The following is a 14,120-nucleotide window of genomic DNA, read 5'->3' as shown; positions in this document are numbered from 1 at the left end:
GAACTCTGCAGTAGACGTCTGTAGTAGATGTCTGTAGTAGACGTCTGTAGTAGAGGTCTGCAGTAGAGGTCTGCAGTAGAGATCTGTAGTAGAGGTCTGTAGTAGACGTCTGTAGTAGAACTCTGCAGTAGAGGTCTGCAGTAGAGGTCTGTTGTAGAGGTCTGTAGTAGACGTCTGTAGTTTAGGTCTGCAGTAGAGGTCTGTAGTAGAACTATGCAGTAGAACTCTGCAGTAGAACTCTGCAGTAGAACTCTGCAGTAGAGGTCTGTAGTAGAACTCTGTAGTTGAGGTCTGCAGTAGACGTCTGTAGTAGAACTCTGCAGTAGAGGTCTGTAGTAGAACTCTGCAGTAGATGTCTGTAGTAGAACTCTGCAGTAGACGTCTGTAGTAGAACTCTGCAGTAGAGGTCTGTAGTAGAGGTCTGCAGTAGAGATCTGTAGTAGAGGTCTGTAGTAGAACTCTGCAGTAGACGTCTGTAGTAGAACTCTGCAGTAGATGTCTGTAGTAGAACTCTGCAGTAGACGTCTGAAAAACAGCTATAAAAAGGAGTGAGAGAGTTGAATAAAAGAAGCAGTTGAAGTCTGCAGTAGAACTCTGCAGTAGACGTCTGTAGTAGAACTCTGCAGTAGACGTCTGTAGTATACGTCTGTAGTAGAACTCTGCAGTAGACGTCTGTAGTAGAACTCTGCAGTAGACATCTGTAGTAGAACTCTGCAGTAGACGTCTGTAGTAGAACTCTGCAGTAGACGTCTGTAGTAGATGTCTGTAGTAGACGTCTGTAGTAGAGGTCTGCAGTAGAGGTCTGCAGTAGAGATCTGTAGTAGAGGTCTGTAGTAGACGTCTGTAGTAGAACTCTGCAGTAGAGGTCTGCAGTAGAACTCTGCAGTAGACGTCTGTAGTAGAACTCTGCAGTAGACGTCTGTAGTAGAACTCTGTAGTTGAGGTCTGCAGTAGACGTCTGTAGTAGAACTCTGCAGTAGAGGTCTGTAGTAGAACTCTGCAGTAGACGTCTGTAGTAGAACTCTGCAGTAGACGTCTGTAGTAGAACTCTGTAGTTGAGGTCTGCAGTAGACATCTGTAGTACAACTCTGCAGTAGAGGTCTGCAGTAGAGGTCTGTTGTAGAGGTCTGTAGTAGACGTCTGTAGTTTAGGTCTGCAGTAGAGGTCTGTAGTAGAACTATGCAGTAGAACTCTGCAGTAGAACTCTGCAGTAGAGGTCTGTAGTAGAATTCTGCAGTAGAGGTCTGTAGTAGAACTCTGTAGTTGAGGTCTGCAGTAGACGTCTGTAGTAGAACTCTGCAGTAGATGTCTGTAGTAGAACTCTGCAGTAGAGTTCTGTACTAGATGTCTGTAGTAGATGGCTGTAGTAGAACTATGCAGTAGAGGTCTGTAGTAGACGTCTGTAGTAGAGGCCTGCAGTAGCCGTCTGTAGTAGAACTCTGCAGTAGACAGCTGTAGTAGAACCCTACAGTAGAGGTCTGCAGTAGAGGTCTGTAGTAGAACTCTGCAGTAGAGGTCTGTATTAGAACTCTGCAGTAGAGGTCTGTAGTAGAACTCTGCAGTAGACAGCTGTAGTAGAACTCTGCAGTAGAGGTCTGTAGTAGAACTCTGCAGTAGAGATCTGTAGTAGAACTCTGCAGTAGAGGTCTGCAGTAGAGGTCTGAAGTAGAACTCTGCAGTAGAGGTCTGAAGTATAGGTCTGCAGTAGAACTCTGCAGTAGAACTCTACAGAGTTCCTGAACTCTACGCCTCCCTGTATACCTCCCTGTCTGCCTCCCTGTACGCCTCCCTGTACGCCTCCCTGTATACCTCCCTGTACGCCTCCCTGTATGCCTCCCTGTACGCCTCCCTGTTACCTCCCTGTATACCTCCCTGTTTGCATCCCTGTACGCCTCCCTGTATACCTCCCTGTTTGCCTCCCTGTACGCCTCCCTGTATACCTCCCTGTACGCCTCCCTGTATACCTCCCTGTACGCCTCCCTGTACACCTCCCTGTACGCCTCCCTGTATACCTCCCTGTACACCTCCCTATATACCTCCCTGTTTGCCTCCCAGTAAGCCTCCCTGTATACCTCGCTGTTTGCCTCCCTGTACGCCTCCCTGTATACCTCCCTGTACGCCTCCCTGTACGCCTCCCTGTACGCCTCCCTGTACGCCTCCCTGTACGCCTCCCTGTACGCCTCCCTGTACACCTCCCTGTATACCTCCCTGTACACGTCCTTGTATACCTCCCTGTACGCCTCCCTGTACACCTCTCTGTACGCCTCCCTGTACACCTCCCTGTACACCTCCCTGTACACCTCCCTGTATACCTCCCTGTACGCCTCCCTGTATACCTCCCTGTACGCCTCCCTGTATGCCTCCCTGTACACCTCCCAGTATGCCTCCCTGTACGCCTCCCTGTATACCTCCCTGTACGCCTCCCTGTATGCCTCCCTGTATACCTCCCTGTACACCTCCTTGTATACATCCCTGTACGCCTCCCTGTACGCCTCCCTGTACACCTCCCTGTATGCCTCCCTGTATGCCTCCCTGTACGCCTCCCTGTACGCCTCCCTGTATGCCTCCCTGTATGCCTCCCTGTATACCTCCCTGTACACCTCCTTGTATACCTCCCTGTACGCCTCCCTGTATACCTCCCTGTATACATCCCTGTATGCCTCCCTGTATAATGCTCCCTGTACACCTCCCTGTACGCCTCCCTGTATACCTCACTGTATACCTCCCTGTATGCCTCCCTGTATGCCTCCCTGTATGCCTCCCTGTATACCTCCCTGTATGCCTCCCTGTATACCTCCCTGTACACCTCCCTGTACGCCTCCCTGTATACCTCCCTGTATACCTCCCTGTATGCCTCCCTGTCTCCCTGTACACCTCCCTGTATACCTCCCTGTATACCTCCCTGTACGCCTCCCTGTATACCTCCCTGTATACCTCCCTGTATGCCTCCCTGTATACCTCCCTGTATACCTCACTGTACGCCTCCCTGTATACCTCCCTGTATATCTCCCTGTACGCCTCCCTGTATACCTCCCTGTACGCCTCCCTGTATACCTCCCTGTATACCTGCCTGTACACCTCCTTGTATACCTCCCAGTATGCCTCCCTGTACGCCTCCCTGTATACCTCCCTGTACGCCTCCCTGTATGCCTCCCTGTATACCTCCCTGTACACCTCCCTGTACGCCTCCCTGTATACCTCCCTGTATACCTCCCTGTATGCCTCCCTGTCTCCCTGTACACCTCCCTGTATACCTCCCTGTATACCTCCCTGTACGCCTCCCTGTATACCTCCCTGTATACCTCCCTGTATGCCTCCCTGTATACCTCCCTGTACACCTCCCTGTACGCCTCCCTGTATACCTCCCTGTATACCTCACTGTACACCTCCCTGTATACCTCCCTGTACGCCTCCCTGTATACCTCCCTGTACACCTCCCTGTATACCTCACTGTACACCTCCCTGTATACCTCCCTGTACGCCTCCCTGTATACCTCCCTGTACACCTCCCTGTATACCTCCCTGTACGCCTCCCTGTACGCCTCCCTGTACACCTCCCTGTACGCCTCCCTGTATACCTCACTGTACACCTCCCTGTATACCTCCCTGTACACCTCCCTGTATACCTCCCTGTATACCTCCCTGTATGCCTCCCTGTATACCTCCCTGTACGCCTCCCTGTATGCCTCCCTGTATGCCTCCCTGTCTCCCTGTCTGCCTGTCTATATGCCTCGCTGTTTGCATCTCTGTCTGCCTGTCTATATGCTTCGCTGTCTCCCTCTGTGTCTGCCTGTCTATATGCTTCCCTGTCTATATGCCTCCCTGTCTATATGCCTCCCTGTCTATATGCCTCGCTGTTTGCATCTCTGTCTGCCTGTCTATATGCTTCCCTGTCTATATGCCTCCCTGTCTATATGCCTCGCTGTTTGCATCTCTGTCTGCCTGTCTATATGCTTCCCTGTCTATATGCCTCCCTGTCTATATGGCTCGCTGTCTCCCTCTGTGTCTGCCTGTCTATATGCTTCGCTGTCTCCCTCTGTGTCTGCCTGTCTATATGCTTCCCTGTCTATATGCCTCCCTGTCTATATGCCTCCCTGTCTATATGCCTCGCTGTCTCCCTCTGTGTCTGCCTGTCTATATGCTTCGCTGTCTCCCTCTGTGTCTGCCTGTCTATATGCTTCCCTGTCTATATGCCTCCCTGTCTATATGCCTCGCTGTCTCCCTCTGTGTCTGCCTGTCTATATGCTTCCCTGTCTATATGCCTCCCTGTCTATATGCTTCGCTGTCTCCCTCTGTGTCTGCCTGTCTATATGCTTCGCTGTCTCCCTCTGTGTCTGCCTGTCTATATGCTTCGCTGTCTCCCTCTGTGTCTGCCTGTCTATATGCCTCCCTGTCTCCCTCTGTGTCTGCCTGTATATATGCTTCCCTGTCTATATGCCTCCCTGTCTATATGCATCCCTGTCTATATGCCTCCCTGTCTGCCTGATCACTGTCAAACACTCCCTAAAACAGTTCAGCGAGCAGGCCTTTCTAATCAACCTGGCCCGGGTATCCTGGAAGGATATTGACCTCATTCCGTCAGTAGAATATGCTTGGTTATTCTTTAAAAGGGCTTTCCTCACCATCTTAAATAAGCATGCCCCGTTCAAAAAATGTAGAACTAATATAGCCCCTGGTTCACTCCAGACTTGACTGCCCTCGACCAGCACAAAAACATCTTGTGGCGTACTGCATTAGCATCGAATAGCCCCTGAGATATGCAACTTTTCAGGGAAGTTAGGAACCAATATACACAGGCAGTGTGGAAAGCAAAGGCTAGCTTTTTCAAACAGAAATGTGCATCCTGTAGCACAAACTCCAAAAAGTTCTGGGACACTGTAAAGTCCATGGAGAATAAGAGCACCTCCTTCCAGCTGCCCACTACCCTGAGGCTAGGAAACACTGTCACCACTGATAAATCTACAATAATCAAGAATTTCAATCAGCATTTTTCTACAGCTGGCAATGCTTTCTACCTAGCTACCCCTAACCCGGTCAACAGCTCTGCACCCCCCATAGCAACTTGCCCAAGCCTACCCCATTTCTCCTTCACTCAAATCCAGATAGCTGATGTTCTGAAAGAGCTGTAAAATCTGGATCCCTACAAATAGACAATCTGGACCCTCACTCTCTTAAATTATCCGCCGCCCTTGTTGCAACCCCTATTACTAGCCTGTTCAACCGCTCTTTTGTATCGTCCGAGATCCCTAAAGATTGGAAAGCTGACTGACTGACTATCCTACCGATCCTTGACTTTGGCGATGTCATTTACAAAATAGCCTCCAACACTCTACTCAGCAAAATGGATGTAGTCTATCTGTTTTGTCACCAAAGCCCCATATTCTACCCACCACTGCGACCTGTATGTTTTCGTTGAATGGCCCTCGCTTCATATTCGTTGCCAAACCCACTGGCTCCAGGTCATCTATAAGTCTTTGCTAAGTAAAGCCCAGCTGTCACACCCTGACCATAGTTTGCTTTGTATGTTTCTATGTTTTGGTTGGTCAGGGTGTGATCTGAGTGGGCATTCTATGTTGGATGTCTTGTTTGTCTATTTCTATGTCTGGCCTGATGTGGTTCTCAATCAGAGGCAGGTGTTAGTCATTGTCTCTGATTGGGAACCATATTTAGGTAGCCTGGGTTTCACTGTGTGTTTGTGGGTGATTGTTCCTGTCTCTGTGTTTTGCACCAGACGGGCTGTTTTTGGTTTTCCACGTTTATTGTTTTGTAGTGTTTATCTTTGTTTATTAAACATGAATCAATATAATCACGCTGCGTTTTGGTCCGCCTCTACTTCACCTAAGGAAAACCCTTACACCAGCCTTATCTCAGCTCACTCGTCACAATAGCAGCACCCACTCGTAGCACGCGCATCAGCAGGTATATTTCACTGGTCATCCCCAAAGCCAACTCCTACTTGGCTGCTTTTCCTTCCAGTTCTCTACTGCCAATGACTGGAACGAATTGCAAAAACAAATTTCAAAAATCACTGAAGCTGGAGTCATATATCTCCCTCACTAACTTTAAGCATCAGCTGTCAGAGCAGCTTACCGATCATTGCACCTGTACACAGCCCATCTGTAAATATCCTCATCCAACTACCTTATCCCCATATTGTTTGTTTTTTTGTTGCTCCTTTGCACCCCAGTATCTTTACTTGCACATTCATCTTCTGCAGATCTATCACTCCAGTGTTTAATTGCTAAATTGTCATTATTTTGCCACTATGGCCTATGTATTGCCTTAACTCCCTAATCTACATTTGAACACACTGTATATGGACTTTTCTATTGTGTTATCCCATGTGTGTTGTTTGTGTCGAACTGCTTTGCTTTATTTTGCCCAGGTCGCAGTTGTAAATGAGAACTTGTTTTCAACTGGCCTACCTGGTTAAATAATGGTGAAATATATATACAGTGCCTTGCGAAAGTATTCGGCCCCCTTGAACTTTGCAACCTTTTGCCACATTTCAGGCTTCAAACATAAAGATATAAAACTGTATTTTTTTTGTGAAGAATCAACAACAAGTGGGACACAATCATGAAGTGGAACGACATTTATTGGATATTTCAAACTTTTTTAACAAATCAAAAACTGAAAAATTGGGTGTGCAAAATTACTCAGCCCCCTTAAGTTGATACTTTGTAGCGCCACCTTTTGCTGCGATTACAGCTGTAAGTCGCTTGGGGTATGTCTCTATCAGTTTTGCACATCGAGAGACTGAAATTTTTTCCCATTCCTCCTTGCAAAACAGCTCGAGCTCAGTGAGGTTGGATGGAGAGCATTTGTGAACAGCAGTTTTCAGTTCTTTCCACAGATTCTCGATTGGATTCAGGTCTGGACTTTGACTTGGTCATTCTAACACCTGGATATGTTTATTTTTGAACCATTCCATTGTAGATTTTGCTTTATGTTTTGGATCATTGTCTTGTTGGAAGACAAATCTCCATCCCAGTCTCAGGTCTTTTGCAGACTCCATCAGGTTTTCTTCCAGAATGGTCCCCTATTTGGCTCCATCCATCTTTCCATCAATTTTAACCATCTTCCCTGTCCCTGCTGAAGAAAAGCAGGCCCAAACCATGATGCTGCCACCACCATGTTTGACAGTGGGAATAGTGTGTTCAGGGTGATGAGCTGTGTTGCTTTTACGCCAAACATAACGTTTTGCTTTGTTGCCAAAAAGTTCAATTTTGGTTTCATCTGACCAGAGCACCTTCTTCCACATGTTTGGTGTGTCTCCCAGGTGGCTTGTGGCAAACTTTAAACGACACTTTTTATGGATATCTTTAAGAAATGGCTTTCTTCTTGCCACTCTTCCATAAAGGCCAGATTTGTGCAATATACGACTGATTGTTGTCCTATGGACAGAGTCTCCCACCTCAGCTGTAGATCTCTGCAGTTTATCCAGAGTGATCATGGGCCTCTTGGCTGCATCTCTGATCAGTCTTCTCCTTGTATGAGCTGAAAGTTTAGAGGGACGGCCAGGTCTTGGTAGATTTGCAGTGGTCTGATACTCCTTCCATTTCAATATTATCGCTTGCACAGTGCTCCTTGGGATGTTTAAAGCTTGGGAAATCTTTTTGTATCCAAATCCGGCTTTAAACTTCTTCACAACAGTATCTCGGACCTGCCTGGTGTGTTCCTTGTTCTTCATGATGCTCTCTGCGCATTTAACGGACCTCTGAGACTATCACAGTGCAGGTGCATTTATACGGAGACTTGATTACACACAGGTGGATTGTATTTATCATCATTAGTCATTTAGGTCAATATTGGATCATTCAGAGATCCTCACTGAACTTCTGGAGAGAGTTTGCTGCACTGAAAGTAAAGGGGCTGAATAATTTTGCACGCCCAATCTTTCAGTTTTTGATTTGTTAAAAAAGTTTGAAATATCCAATAAATGTCGTTCCACTTCATGATTGTGTCCCACTTGTTGTTGATTCTTCACAAAAAAATACAGTTTTATATCTTTATGTTTGAAGCCTGAAATGTGGCAAAAGGTTGCAAAGTTCAAGGGGGCCGAATACTTTCGCAAGGCACTGTATATTTTTAAACTATGCCTGTCTGCCTCCCTGCTTGTCTGCCTCCCTGGCTTCCTCCCTGCCTGTCTTCCTCCCTGCCTGTCTGTCTGCCTCCCTGCTTGTCTGCCTCCCTGCCTGTCTTCCTCCCTGCCTGTCTGTCTGCCTGCCTCCCTGCCTGTCTGTCTGCCTGCCTCACTGCCTGTCTGCCTTCCTGCCTGTCTGCCTCCCTGCCTGTCTGCCTCTCCGCCTGCCTCCCTGTCTGCCTGCCTCACTGCCTGCCTCACTGACTGTCTGCCTTCCTGCCTGTCTGCCTTCCTGCCTGTCTGCCTCACTGCCTGCCTCACTGTCTGTCTGCCTTCCTGTCTGTCTGCCTTCTTGCCTGTCTGCCTCACTGCCTGCCTCACTGACTGTCTGCCTTCTTGCCTGTCTGCCTTCCTGCCTGTCTGCCTCACTGCCTGCCTCACTGTCTGTCTGCCTTCCTGTCTGTCTGCCTTCCTGCCTGTCTGCCTCACTGCCTGCCTCACTGCCTGTCTGCCTTCCTGCCTGTCTGCCTCCATGCCTGTCTGCCTTCCTGCCTGTCTGCCTGCCTCACTGTCTGCCTGCCTCACTGCTTGCCTGCCTCCCTGCCTCCCTACCTCTCTGCCTGCCTTCCTGTCTGCCTGCCTCACTGCTTGCCTGCCTCCCTGCCTCCCTACCTCACTGCCTGCCTCCCTGTCTGCCTGCCTCACTGTCTGCCTGCCTCCCTGTCTGCCTGCCTCACTGCCTGCCTCCCTGCCTGTCTGCCTCAGTGCCTGCCTCCCTGCCTCACTGCCTACCTCCCTGCCTGTCTGCCTCTCTGCCTGCCTCCCTGTCTGCCTGCCTCCCTGTCTGCCTGCTGCTTTCAGTACCCTGTTGGATACAATATAGGGATTTGCTGTAAAGGCTTAGAGTCTGCAGTAAAACAAGACAAACCACCAACCGTACCGCAGCAGAAATGTAGGTTACTGCCTGGCTGAATTTTCACTTTAATCTTACCACGAGTAGAGAAAAACGCTCTACTGGCTGCATTCAGATGAAATGAACAAAGGCAACACTAACTTTGACTCATGATGACTTTTTTCTAACAGCCTTCTATGTGACTAAGAACTTGGCATAACTTGAGAGTTAGAAGGGTGGTATTTCATTCCACCGTCACCCACAGTGCCATGCTTGCCAGGTCTCTATGTCACCCACAGTGCCATGCTTGCCAGGTCTCTATGTCACCCACAGTGCCATGCTTGCCAGGTCTCTATGTCACCCCCAGAGCCTTGAGAGAGAAGGAGAGAAATAGAAAGAGAGAGAGGGAGAATTCTGCAAAAATATCCTCAGTGTACAACGTAGAACACCAAATAATGCATGCAGAGCAGAATTAGGCCGATACCCGCTAATTATCAAAATACAAATACGTTAAATTCTACAACCACCTAAAAGGAGGCGATTCCCAAACCTTCCATAACAAAGCCATCACCTACAGAGAGATGAACCTGGAGAAGAGTCCCCTAAGCAAGCTGGTCCTGGGGCTCTGTTGACAAACACAAACAGACCCCACAGAGCCCCAGGACAGCAACACAATTAGACCCAACCAAAGCATGAGAAAACAAAAAGATAATTACTTGACACATTGGAAAGAAGTAACAAAAACACAGAGCAAACTAGAATGCTATTTGGCCCTAAACAGAGAGTACACCATGGCAGAATACCTGACCACAGTGACTAACCCAAACCTAAGGAAAGCTTTGACTGTGTACAGACTCAGTGAGCATAGCCTTGCAATTGAGAAAGGCCGCCGTAGGCAGACATGGCTCTCAAGAGAAGACAGGCTATGTGCTCACTGCCCACAAAATGAGGTGGAAACTGAGCTGCACTTCCTAACCTCCTGCTAAATGTATGACCATATTAGAGACACATACTTCCCTTAGATTACACAGACCCACAAAGTATTTGAAAACAAATCTTATTTTGATTAACTCCCATATCTACTGGGTGAAATTCCACAGTGTGACATCACAGCAGCAAGATTTGTGACCTGTTGCCACAAGAAAAGGGCAACCAGTGAAGAACAAACACCATTGTAAATACAACCCATATTTATTTGATTTATTTTCCCATTTGTACTTGAACTATTTGCACATCATTACAACACTGTATATAGACAATACGACATTTGAAATGTCTTCATATTTTGGAACTTTTGTGAGTGTAATGTTTGCTGTTAATTTTGTATTGTTTATTTCACTTTTGTTTATTATCTATTTCACTTGCTTCGGCAATGTAAACATATGTTTCCCATGACAATAAAGCCCCTTAAATTGAAATTGAATTGAGAGACAGAGACAGACAGACACAGAGACAGAAAGACAGCGACAGACAAATATAGACAGAGACGGACATCCCTGAGTATGCACTCCGTTGAGACAGTCGAAGGGTTATTCAAAGTCAAACAGGATGTGTGTAGAGACAGACAGAGACAGCGACAGACAAATATAGACAGAGGCGGACAGGCAGACAGAAAGACACAGAGCGAGACATACAGACAGAGAGAGAAAGAAGCTCCACTCTCCACTACTCTGCACTGGGCTAATTAGAACCACACTCACGTGAGGCTGCGCTCGATTCATGCCTGACACACAGCCTTGCAGCACAGCCTTGCAGCACAGCCTTGCAGCACAGTCTTACAGCACAGCCTTGCAGCACAGTCTTACAGCACAGCTATGGAACCACACTGGGCCCCCTTCAGTTTCACTATCAAACAACATGATTTGAGATATCACTGTTGCATTGTGTAAGTTGGAGAAAGCGTCATAGCAATCCACTTTCTGCAGCAGGTACAGCATGAGAGGGGTGTGTTTGTGTGTGTGTTTGGAGAGGGATAGCGAGAGGGATAGCGAGAGAGAGAGAGAGAGAGAGAGAGAGAGAGAGAGAGAGAGAGAGAGAGGGGAGGAAAGCTGATTTCCTGCTCAGGGGATTGCATCTAATTTCTTCTCTCAGCTAGCCAGCCTGGTGTAGGCTAGGCTGCGTACGGAGATGCTCGGTATATTACAGCCATCTAGTGGTGGCTCTATGAACAGTTTATAAACCTCGGGGAAGAGGAACCTCTACTTCATTATTATTTTACCCTTATTTTACCAGGTAAGTTGACTGAGAACACGTTCTCATTTACTGCAACGACCTGGGGAACAGCTACAGGGGAGAGGAGGGGGGATGAATCAGCCAATTGTAAACTGTACAGTAGAGAAGAATAACTAAAAGGATGGATTATAAAACACAAATGGAACACTAATCTGGTACCTGGCCAGAACATTAAACCACTACATTTAACAGCACCCAAATGGCCCCTGTTTTAATAGGTAACAACTAACAATGAAGTTGTTGTTTTGTTTACTGGTATTAGAATCCCTATTAGCTGGCTACAACTACGCTACCTGGGGTCCAATTAAAGCAAAATACAAAACAAGTCCACAAAAGACAAAGCCCGAGGGATTTAGCCAGAAGCAGTACACTTCATAGGGAACTATTTAGGATGGAAATAATGGTGATGTCGTGCCCTTGGCTCCTTGACGTTGAAGTGTCGACAGGATTAGATGTGAAACCACTGGAACATCTGCTGAGGCATGACCGTAGGCTAATCACTGGGTCAAAGACAGGACAAGAAACACAGACAAGAGAACGAGAGAGAGTGAGAGAGAGAGAGAGAGATAAGAGATAGAAAAAGAACGAGAGAGCAAGGTAAAGGCAGAGAGGTGAGTACCTAAAGAGAGTGTGAGACAGCGAGGGAAAGAAAGAGAGCCAGGTCGAGGACGAGAGAGCCGTGGAGCCACCAGCAGCATTAGCCGGTATGAAAGACCAGTGTGATCACAGGTCCTTTTCGACATGATTCAGCTCGTTAGCTGTGCTACGGGCAAAGCAGAGCAGAGCGACCCTTACATTACACTGTCCCATGAACCCGTGAAAGATCGTGCACGCCACTGTGCGCGCCTGCCACCGCAAACTGAAGACGAGAGTCCCCATCGTCACGGGGATAAGAGCCACACACATCTGAGAAACCTCTTTAGGGGTGTTTATAAAATGACTGCTCGGGCAGAACCAGCAGTTATACATAACGTCAGTCACTCACTGGCTCATAAAACCAAGTTACTAAAGCTCTGTGACCAAACAACAAGAAGGTGTGACACTGAGAACCATTTCAAACCAATTCAACCGCTCTTGTGCTGAAGGTCTTCGGGGCGTATTTTGAATATCACAGACACACCATTCCTTTCACTGTTGCTGTCACAGAGAAAGTAGAATATACAGCGTAAGAATAAGGTAACAACCAGCACGATGCAGAAAACCCTTTGACCGCTGGTACTGACGGCTGTCGCACAGCGTCCCTCAGTGCAACAGGCCATGGAAAAGTTGAAGGCGTCTGTCTGTGTGTCTGTCTGCATGTGTACAGTAAGAAGACAACGGTACTCACGGTCGTTGCACTGCGTCCCTGTGTAAGATGTCATGGTGCAGTCGCAGGTGAAGTTCTCCCACTGCTGAATACAAACGCCCATGTTGGCACAGGAGTCCTCCTGACAGGTAGTGCTGGGTCCTGGAGGAACAGACAGGGTGTAAAGGTGTGGAGTAACCACAGGGGATGCCACTGAGCTCCGTCATTGGAGGTACCATGCAGTAGTGCACTTTGTGTGGAACAGGAAGTGGGGGGAGGGGGGGGGGGGGTCATGCGGGCCGTATCGTTCCAACAGGACGTCTCAACGTTTGGAGAAAGAAAACACAACACTCTCTCTGTGTGTTTTAACACGGCATAAGAACCATTACGAACAGGCAAGAACAGACAAGAGGAGTAGACGACCTTGTCCACATGTGGCTTTACGATAACAGATACTGTACAGGAGCCACAGAAAGTGTTCCTGCCCTCCTAAAAAAAAAAACGATCAAAAACTACACGTCTTTTTTTCCAGGAAGTGAAACATTACAATAATGGGAAACACTGTAGATTTACAACACCATAGACTTAAGGCAACACAGAAATGAAAACAAGAACAGTAACAAGTGAACACTTCAGAGTGTGCAAGTACAGTAGTGCATATCCCTGAGTATGCACTCCGTTGAGACAGTCTAAGGGGTATTCAAAGTCAAACAGGATGTGTGTATACCATTCTCCACCAACCGCCACCACACATACAGTATCTCACACTTTTGAATACTTGTCTAAGTGGGAATGCAAACAAGAACAATGCATTATATGTATATAGTAAATCCGTCTGGATCCAAACAAATGACATACAAGTCTTATCAAGAAACCTCCAAAAGAAAAAATGAATTTCAAAAAGTGAAATGATCAAGAAACAGAAACAACTGCAAATAAACAGTCATTTAAGTGCAAGTGTCATGTGAAAGAGAATATGTGACAAATGAGAAGACAGTGGAGGTGAAACAGAAGAATAGAAAATAAGTAGTATAGTTGCTGGCTGAAAATGCCTTTACTGTCTAATGCAGGTGACGGTATTCAGTCGCAGGGCCCTGTCTGTACCGGAAGACTCACTCTCTGTCACGGCACTTTCTCATTTCACCAGAGAAAGGAAGGAAGGAGTACGACAGGGTTGAGAGAGAGAGAGAGAGAGGGGGGCTGAGAGATGGCCTCAACAGCACGGTTGATGTGCATTTGCAGGGTTTGCTATACTTTTCTGTGTATCTCAACTTTTAATACCTGAGTCATTTACTTTGATATATAGAGACGGGTATACGTAACTCTGGGAACTCCCTGAAACTAGCCTCGGTTAAAGCTCAGCAGCAGGTATGTGATGCTATTGGCTACTTCCTCTGTCCCACCTGACACAGTAATAATCTGTGTCAGGTGTGTCTCTGTATCTCAGTATAGTAGGATGTATTCTAATATATATATATATATATATATATATATATATACACACCCACTCTACATGTATCATCTTCTCCCTATTTAATTACAACTCTGATCCACTATGTTCCAGTCATCACCCCTACTCTCCTCTCTGACCATGGGAGCAGGAACACGAGTTTGTTTCTGTTCAA

At 47.2% G+C, this 14,120-nt stretch overlaps 1 protein-coding gene across 1 annotated transcript in view; it reads right to left on the bottom strand.

Annotated features, from left to right (window-relative positions):
• Positions 1 to 14,120, bottom strand: part of LOC109901393 (neurexin-3b) — a 524,234-nt gene that overhangs the window by 258,926 nt on the left and 251,188 nt on the right. Inside the window, exon 19 of the mRNA XM_031837378.1 lies at positions 12,538 to 12,657. Coding sequence (XP_031693238.1) covers positions 12,538 to 12,657 — 120 coding nt within the window. The remainder of the gene's footprint in view (positions 1 to 12,537; positions 12,658 to 14,120) is intronic.

This window comes from Oncorhynchus kisutch, linkage group LG12 (genome assembly GCF_002021735.2).
Source record: "Oncorhynchus kisutch isolate 150728-3 linkage group LG12, Okis_V2, whole genome shotgun sequence".
Classification (NCBI taxonomy): domain Eukaryota; kingdom Metazoa; phylum Chordata; class Actinopteri; order Salmoniformes; family Salmonidae; genus Oncorhynchus; species Oncorhynchus kisutch.
Note: the sequence above shows the minus strand (reverse complement) of the source record. Positions and strands in the feature narration are given on the sequence as shown.